This window comes from Penaeus monodon, chromosome 18, assembly GCF_015228065.2.
Source record: "Penaeus monodon isolate SGIC_2016 chromosome 18, NSTDA_Pmon_1, whole genome shotgun sequence".
NCBI classification, from domain to species: domain Eukaryota; kingdom Metazoa; phylum Arthropoda; class Malacostraca; order Decapoda; family Penaeidae; genus Penaeus; species Penaeus monodon.
In genome coordinates this window covers 28,623,767-28,632,483 of record NC_051403.1, presented here as the reverse complement: position 1 = coordinate 28,632,483, position 8,717 = coordinate 28,623,767, and the positions used below count along the sequence as shown (strand labels likewise).

General features: G+C 39.8%; 1 protein-coding gene across 4 annotated transcripts; it reads right to left on the bottom strand.

The window, feature by feature from the left end:
* Positions 1-1,279: 1,279 nt before the first annotated feature.
* On the bottom strand, positions 1,280-7,047 carry LOC119584376 (nucleolar protein dao-5-like). Of its 4 annotated transcripts, none has more exons than XM_037932954.1 (4): positions 6,843-7,047; positions 4,481-4,624; positions 1,700-4,096; positions 1,280-1,500 (listed from the first exon to the last, which is right to left on the bottom strand). In XM_037932954.1, exons 2-4 carry the CDS (start codon positions 4,622-4,624, stop codon positions 1,315-1,317), a joined length of 2,727 nt encoding a protein of 908 aa, XP_037788882.1. In that variant the 5' UTR covers positions 6,843-7,047; the 3' UTR covers positions 1,280-1,314. The 4 variants fall into 4 exon arrangements, with proteins under 4 accessions (XP_037788882.1, XP_037788881.1, XP_037788883.1 ...); XM_037932953.1 differs by having other exon boundaries at positions 1,300-1,500; positions 6,808-6,852; XM_037932955.1 differs by lacking the exon at positions 6,843-7,047 and having other exon boundaries at positions 1,300-1,500; positions 4,464-4,716.
* Between the last annotated feature and the right edge of the window lie 1,670 nt (positions 7,048-8,717).

Here is an 8,717-nt window from a genome sequence, read left to right as displayed (position 1 = left end):
TTTTATTTTTCCCCAAAAAACCCCCCCCGGGGTTTAATTTTTTTTTTTTTTTTGGGTTTTTTTTTAAAGGGGCCCCAAAAAAAAGAAATTTTTAAAAAAAATTAAAATTTTTTTTTAAAAGGGGGAAAAAAAAAAAAGGGAAATTTTTTTTTTTAAAAAATTTTTTTTTTTAAAAAAAAACCCACCCCCCCTTTTTAAAAAAAAAAAAAAAATTATTTTTAAACCCCCAAAAAAAAAAAAAATTTTTTTAAAACAATTTTTTTTAAAAAAATTTTTTTTTTTAAAAAATTTAAAATTTTTTTAAAAAAAAAAAAAAACCCCCAAAAAAAATTTCCAAACCCCCCCCTTTAAAAAAGGGAAAAAACCAAAAAACAAAAATCCAAAAAAAACCCCCGGGGGGGTTTTTTTTCCCTTTTTCCAAACCCCCGGGGTTTTTTTTTTTTTTTTTAACCCCAAAAGGTTTTTTTTTTTTCCCCCAAAAAATTTTTTTTCCCAAAAAAACCCCCCAAAAATTTTTTTTTCCCAAAAGGGAAGGGTTTTTTGGGGAAAAAAAAAAAAAAAAAATTAATTTTTTTTTTTTTAATAAAACAAGGGGTTTAAATTAAAAAGGAAGGAAAAAGGGGGGAAAAAAAAAAACCCCCAAAAAAAATTTTTAGCATGTTGAAACTTATCATTAGCATAACATCACTGCACAGTAAACTCTGCCATTAAAAAAGAGAAAGATACAATCAATAAAAAACAACAATCATACAGTCCTGATGCCCCACTGTGCATGGGCCTTCAGGTCTGCTATTAAACCAGCTGACTGTGTTAGGCAACTATAGTTGCAGTTCTTTTCTATTATGCAGCCATTATGCATCTTAGTCTGTGTCCTTTGCATAATGTTATATTTTGAGGAGTACCACATAAACAAAAATACTAAAACTTCTTTTCATATTCCTAAAATGTAAGTGGATGCTCAAATGAACAAAGAATATTTTATCAAATCTTAATAAAATGGAATTTTCTTTGTTTTACCAAAGATGAATACAAATGACAACGAGTATTATGACTGATATGTATGCATTGGATATGACTGATATGTAAGCTATGAAAATTGCCCAAATAAACTGTGGATAATTATAGTTCCTCTGGATGCAAAAGCAGATATACACAAAAACTGATTTGTTATATATTTCTGAAATAAAGCTTTACTAAACTCTTTTACAGTCAAACATGTTCCCAACAAGGAAAGCAGCAACAAGATTTGCTCACCCCCCCCCTATGATGCATACATGAATATAGAATCCTAGGCTCCAGTCAAAGGGTTATCTACTACTTAAAGATAACCAAACAAGGTAGATGAAATTTACCTTTAAGTCCCTGTTCTTCCATCACACTCAGGAGTTTTGTCTTTTTGGCTGCAACACTCTTGCAGCCTTCCAAAAGTTTGTCATAGTTCTTGATGTGGATGCCACAGGTGCGGATGTACTTTTTGAGACGGGCTAATTTGTCCTCACCCTGAATGAAACAATTTAGTGCTAATGAGTAAGCCAGTTTGATTGGGTGTGGAGTGGTAAGAGAATTCTAAAAAAATTCCCACTGCATTCTTTATTTTCCTTTTTAGTAGGAAAGCAGAGGGAAGTTGAATAGAAAATCAAGGAGAGAAATATTACAAGACATAAACATCGACATCATAAAAACAAAAATACAGACTCACCTTTGATTGCTTTGGTGACTTTTTACTGGCTTCCTTCTTGGCTGGCTTCATCTTCTCTTTTGATGATTCTTCATTCTCACTATCCGAGTCGAGTGATGTATCTGAACTATCACTGCCTGCCTTGTCTGCTTTTGGAGCCTTCTTTGACAACTGTTTTCCTTTCTCTCCCGTTCCTTCTTTCTTCTTCTTGGCTAGAGGTTCATCACTGTCTGAATCACTTGTTTGTGCAGGTTTAGCTGGCTTTTTCTCTGCTACTTTGGTCTTCTGCTTCGCAGTAGTTTTCTTGGCTAGTGGCTCTTCGTCATCAGAACTGCTGCTGCCATCTGAGTTTTCTGAACTGTCATCAGCTGTCTTTTTGGCCTTAGGCTTTCTCCCTCTCTTGGGTGTCTTCTTACTCTCTTTCTCAGGCTCTGACTCCGAGTCTGAGTCTTTTTTCTTGCCTTTTGCTGTCTTGGGCTTTCCACCTCTTTTGGGCGTCTTCTTACTTTCCTTCTCTGGTTCTGACTCTGAGTCCGAGTCGCTGCTAGAATGATTCTTCTTTGCATCGGCATCACTTCCATCAGAATCCTCAGAGTCTTCCTCCTTTTTCTGTTTTGAGGGAATACTCTTCTTCATCTTTGTACTTGCCTCTGCATCTGAGTCACTGCCTGATTGGTCATCCTTCATCTGTTTCCTTTTCTTATTACTCAGTGGCTCCTCATCTGATTCACTTGGGGTTTCCATCTTCTTTCTCTTAGGATCTGGGCCTTTCTTCTTACTCAGAGGCTCCTCTTCATCTGAACTACTTGGCTTGTTTCTTTTCTTTCCTTCCCTGTCCTGCTCTTGCTTGTTGTTGGACCCACCAGACTTCTCTTCCTCTGTGTCCTCACTCTTTGCAGACTTCTTCTGCAGTGGTTCATTGTCAGAATCACTCTCACTCTTGGCTTTTTCAGCTTCTGTAGTTTGTTTCTTCTGCACTAATTGATTATCATTAGATTCACTATCACTTGCAGCATTTTTGGCTTTTATTTTTGATTTTGGAGTTGGCTTCTTTTTCTGTAATGGCTCATCATCAGAGTCACTGTTGCTGGCAGCTTTTTTGGATTTCGGAGTCTGCTTCTTTTTCTGTAATGGCTCGTCATCAGAGTCACTGTTGCTGGCAGCTTTTTTGGATTTCGGAGTCGGCTTCTTTTTCTGTAATGGCTCGTCATCAGAGTCACTGTTGCTGGCAGCTTTTTTTGATTTTGGAGTCTGTTTCTTTTTCTGTAATGGTTCATAATCTGAGTCACTATCACTGGCTGCTTTTTTTGATTTTGGAGTTGGCTTCTTTTTCACTAAGGGCTTGTCATCAGAGTCATCATCATCACTCTCTGGATCTTTAGACTTCTGACTTGCCTTTCTAGCTTTTTTCTTAGTTATAAGTGGCTCATCATCTGAGTCACTGGAACTCACAGCTTGTTTGGCCTTCTTCCCTGGCTTAACTGCTTTTCCTTTGCTCTTCTTAGGAGCTTCTTCATCATCATCAGAATCTGAATCACTGTTTCTAGATTTCTTCTTGGCCAACTTTGTGCTTCTGGCTGCCACCTTGCTCTTTTGTTTGGGCTTTGATTTTCTGCCTCCCTTCTTGGCCTCAGGCTCATACTCTGACTCACTTGATGACCCTTCTGAGCTAGACTCATGCAAGGAGGGTTTGCTAGATTTCCTTGGCCTCCCTCTGCTCTTCACAAGTGGTTCATCATCCTCAGAATCACCAGAATCATCACTTGTCTCTGCCTTGTTCTTCTTTTTGGCATTCTTGCCTTTTGCTGATGACTGTGTAGACTTTTTCTTTTTCGACACCACTTCTTCATCTTCGCTGGAGTCCTCAGATAAGATCTTGGAACTCTTTGCTGGTTCTGCTTTGGGCTCAGAAAGATCCTGTCCTGAGTCCTCATTAGGTTCCTTCTTCTGTGCTTTCATCTTGGGAGCTTTCATTGCCAGGGGCTCATCAGAGTCTGAATCCTCATTTGATTTGTTTCCCTTCTTGGAGTCTGACTTAGTACTGGCTTTCCTCTGTGCTCCATTCTCCTCCCCTGACTCTTCCTCTGAGCTATCCAACCTGCTCAGGCCAGAGTCATCATCTTCTGACTCTTTGTTAAGTATGTTCTTGATGTCATCCTCTGTCACCGAGGGTTTCTTTCTCTGCATCACATTTACCTCCTTCTTCACACCCTCCTTACCTTCCTCCTCATTCTTAGACCTCTTTCTGGGTGTCTCCTCGTCATTCCCTGGGGACAGAGCTCGCTTTCTGTCCACGATCCCATTCGCCGCTTCCATGGCTGAGTTGTTCTCTTTGTCCTCTGTGACCCCTGCTTCTTTTGACTGTGGCTTCACTTCCTTCTCCTGGATGGGCTTGCGACTTAGCTTGTTCACTGGGATCTGGCAAGAAGGGAGCATTGAAAGATTGTGCTTCTGAATACATATTTAACTTACAGCTATGTGCTAAGAGAACATAATAAGAGAATGTAATACCTGGCTATTTCATGTCCAATATATATCTAAAGGAAATCTCATTAATGATAGAGACAGGAATGAAAAGAAGGAAAAAGCGTGTTCCCAAAAGATGCAATATACAATTTAAACAAAACTTGTTAGAATACAGAGCAAAATTTTGATTAAAACTTACACCCACAACTAAACAAACCATAAATTGATAGATAATGATACGAACACAAAAGTATATTACTAATGCCGTTTGTGCAAACATTAACATATTGATTAGCGTAAATCAGAATGAAAAACTTACTGGTTAAAGGTACATACTTGCAGCAGAGGAGAATTGCCTGTGATAAATGAACGGACAGGCTTTCCTATCTTGGGTGTACTTGGCTTTGACCTCGGTATTCTGGACAGCTGTTTGTCCTCAGTTGTGGTCACAGCAGCAGCCTTGTTCTCCTCCGAATTCATCTGCATAAATTTGTTTACCAATAAATGTAAAATACTCCACTATTAGAACAGTTTCAAGGAAGAATATTGAGTTGAAGGATGACAAGCTTTTTATAAAATGATAAAAGTAGTAGTAGTATAGATTAGTAGTATAGTAGATATAGTAGTATAATAGTAGTAGAAGAATAAAATAACAACAATAAAAAAAATATGACAAAGAACAAAACAACAACAACAATAATAATAATAATAAACAATAACAAATTGAACAAGAAGATACAAACATAACAAAAGTAATACATATAATAAGTTGCTCTATGTACAGTGTGTGTAGAGTATATAAGTAGTACTAGTAACAGTAACAGTAATAGTAATAGCAATAATAAGAGTAGTAGTAGTAGTAGTAGTAGTAGTAGTAATAATAAGTATATAAGTATAATAATAGTAGTATAGTAGTATATAGTAGTATAGTATAATAATAATAGTAAAAAATAATAATAATAATAATAATAATAATAATAATAATAATAATAATAATAATAATAATTACAATAATAATAATAATAACAATAACAAAAATATTACCATTAGTACTACTACTACTACTACTATAATAATAATTACTATTATCATCATAAAAATAACAATAAGAAGAAAATCAAAAGAAACAAAAGAAAAGAAGAATGGCAGGAAAGAAATAAAGAGAGGAAGAAAGAAAGGAAAGAGGAAGAAGAAGAAGAAGAAGAAGAAGAAGAAGAAGAAGAAGAAAAAAAAAAAGAAACTGATTTTGAATATATGAATAAAAAAAGAAAACTGAACTTCACAAAAAAAAATAACTTCACATATAGTTTTACACAGTTTTTGGTAAAACTGAATATTTCCCATTTTTAGAAGGTACTTGCAGTGGCCCCCAAAATGGATAGCCTACAGTCTAAAGTCCTACCCAATAATAACGCAGTCAAGTTACCGTGGCCTCTGTGCTTTGCATTCCAGCCAAGGCCAACAATCCTCTACCAAGAGAGAATCTATTTAACTCAGCTGCTCTCAGGAAAATCAGAAGAATCAGAAGCATAGAATCAGCCTCTACGATTCTGGCAGCTGCAAAAAGGACTTTCCAGGAAACGAGGCTAAAATGTGACTATAAGACTACTTGTGAGAGGTTCTAACAGTGCAATAACTTGACAATACATTTCTTGGAAGGTTGACAAGCTCTCTCTTGACAGATTATATGTAGCAGAGGTTTGCTGGACATTTTTGAGTCCCAATGGGCACTGGGCCAGAAGGTGCGCAGGTGTCTTCATCAATTTGCTGGATTAAATCTTGACCTTTACTGCTGGCCGTGTATATCGCATACAACCTTGATTCGGGTCGCATAAGGCATGGCGAGCGGGAAGTTCCGCTGCAGGTTGGTAGGACGGCTGCCAGAAGTCACCGGAGTCTATGACACCGAGAGATTTCTAACAGCGTCACTGATGGATTAATGGACGGACATGCTCGGCCAGGGCAAACTGAAGATATTCTTGTAGAGGGCAAAAAGTTGATGTCGATACAAGAAATAATCTGCAGACAAGAAGGGCCTTGGGCCAGCTGATGCTTCCAAACTTCAGGCCTTTCTTGCTGTGCAAATTGCAGACCCCAACAACCCTCCCCTCAGGCAGTGCCCAAAGCGCACGCCAGTCACGGCAACTTGGACTGCTGAATAAATTTTGTGACGTGGAGTTGGGGACTTTGCCTCTGACGAGCGCATCTCACTCTAAAGAATTGCCGCTTGCTGTTCCCAAATGGCGATTTATTTGAAAATTACTTTCCTCACTTAAAGATCCTGAATTCTTAATTATGTAAAACTCTTTACCTCTAAATTTTGCTCCTTACATTTTGGCTGCATAATTAACCTAATTAAAATAATTTTGCAATTATGTCACCTTCTAAAATTAAAGAATATCAGAGTACCATAACCGAGGAATATCCAAGCTCAGGAAACATAACCAAATCATTTTAATTTTAAATTCCTCTGGCGTCCAAAAAAAAAAAGGATTTTAATTTCCCTCCGAAAATGGCACGACGCTTCCCCGACCCCGAGGCCGACCCCGAGGCCGAGGCCGAGGCACGCCCCACCACCCCACGGAACCCTGTCCGAGCGAGCAGCCTCCCCCGGCCTCCAGAGAAGGCAAGGCGCGGCCCAAAGCCCGAGGCCGAAGACTCACGCGAGGCCGAACCTCCTCGTCCGAACTCCACTCACTTCCCTCCCTCGCCTCCGCCCCCCCTTGCCTCTTCCCCTCCCCCCTCGCCCCCTTTTCAACCCCCCTCTCCCGCTCTAAAAGGGCGACCCCCGGTTTTCTCCTTTCCTCGAAGAAGGGCGACGTAACCCTTCACCGCCCCGGAAAAGGAAAAAGGAAAAAAACAAAAAAGGGAAGGAAATTTTTCCCGGAAAGTACCCCTTCCCGGGGAAAAGTTGATCGACACATTTCGCGAGGGTTCGGCAGGGCTTCCCTTCCAAAACGTTTTTTTTCTCGTTTTCAAATTTAAATGAGGATTCTTCTCGGGTATTTTGTTATTTTTCTTTGACTTGGGTGTCGTGTTTCTATTCATATTCCTCTAGAATGATGTTTCATATGGCCAAACTTTAATAATTAAGCCATTGGGTTACTAAAACCATAAAGGAATATAACTAACAAAGGAATGCATTTTAGACTCTTATTTCGCAAAAAAAAAAAATCAATGCGATTTCCTATTCGAAAGTGAGCAAGCACAGCAGTAGAGAAAAGCATGCCATTTGAAAGAAAAGATTTCCCAAAAAAAAATTGAAAGTCTCCAAAAAACACATTTAAAAAGGAAAATTTTGGGGTAAAAGATGCGAATAGTAAAAAATTAATAACGAGTACGGGGGGAACTAAATAGAAAAAGCGAGGGGGGGAGAGAGAGAGAGAAAAAGAGAGAGAGAGAGAGAGAAGAGAGAGGAAGGAAAAGAGAGAGAGGGGAGAAAAGAGGAGAGAGAGAGAGAGAGAGAGAAGGGGGAGAGCGAGAGAGAGCGAGGATCGAGAGAGGAGAGAGAGAGAGAGAGAGAGAAAGAAAGAGGAAAGAGAGAAGAGAAAAGAGAAAAGAGAGAGAGAGAGAGAGAGAGAGAGAGAGAGAGAGAGAGAGAGGTGTGGGGGAGAGACAGGGAGAGATGAGGGGAGAGAGAGAGAGAGAAGGGAAAAAAAAAAGAGAAAGAGAAGGAGAGAGAAGAGAGAGGAGAGGAGAGAGGAGAGGAGAGAGAGAGTGGAGGGGAGGGGAGAGAGAGAAGGGGAGGGGAGGAGATGAGTGAGAAGAGAGAGAGAGAGAAAAAAGAGAAAAGAAAAAAGAAAAAGAGAGAGAAAAAGAGAGAGGGGAAAAAGAGGAGGAGAAAAGGAGAGAAAAAGAGAGAAAAGAGAGAAGGGGAGAAGGGAGAGGAGAGAGAGGGGAGAGAGAGAGAGAGAGAGAAAGAGAGGATGAGACGAGAGAGAGAGAGAGAGAGAGAGGGGAGAGAGAGAGGAGAAGAGAGAGAGAGAGAGAGGGGAGAGAGAGAGAGAGAGAGGGGAAGAGAGAGAGAGGAAGAAAGAGGGGAAGAGAGAGAGAGTGAGTGAGTGAAAGAGGGGAGAGGAGAGGAGAAGAGAAAAGGAGATGAAGAGAGAGGGGGGAGAGGGGGAGAGAGAGAGAGAAGGGAAAAGAGAAAAGAGAAAATAGAAGAGAGAAGAGAGAAGAGAGAGAGAGGGAGAGAGAGAGAGAGGGAGGGGAGAGAGGGGGGGAGAAGAGAGAGAAAAAGAGAGAGAGAAGGAGAAGAGAGAGAAGAGAGAGGGGAAAGAGGGGGGGGAGAGAGAGAGGAGAGAGAGAGAAGGGAGGAGGGGGAGGAGAGAGAGAGAGAGGGCCAAGATAGTAGGAGAAAAACAAAGCCAGAGAGAGGAGGGGGTGTTAAGTGCTACTTGCCGGTTATTTATATAAATTTGCAGTTTTTAATGTGCTTTTTTTACTTTTTTTTTTTTTCGTTTCGTGTTTTACTTCCACAAAGATAAAGAGGAAAATAGGAGAGTGAGACGTCAGGAGCGATCAAGGGGCCTGGCTTGAACTACCAGCCGTCTCTGATAGATATGAGAGTAGA

What these genes read in the sequence shown, in the direction of transcription:
- LOC119584376 (XM_037932952.1), bottom strand. Translation starts at nt 4,630, where the DNA reads ATGCAGATGAATTCGGAGGAGAACAAGGCTGCTGCTGTGACCACAACT. An exon ending in GCAATTCTCCTCTGCTGCAA is followed by an intron (nt 4,097 to 4,480) that starts GTATGTACCTTT and finishes CCTTCTTGCCAG; the next exon opens with ATCCCAGTGAACAAGCTAAG. An exon ending in AGTCACCAAAGCAATCAAAG is followed by an intron (nt 1,501 to 1,699) that starts GTGAGTCTGTAT and finishes TGTTTCATTCAG; the next exon opens with GGTGAGGACAAATTAGCCCG.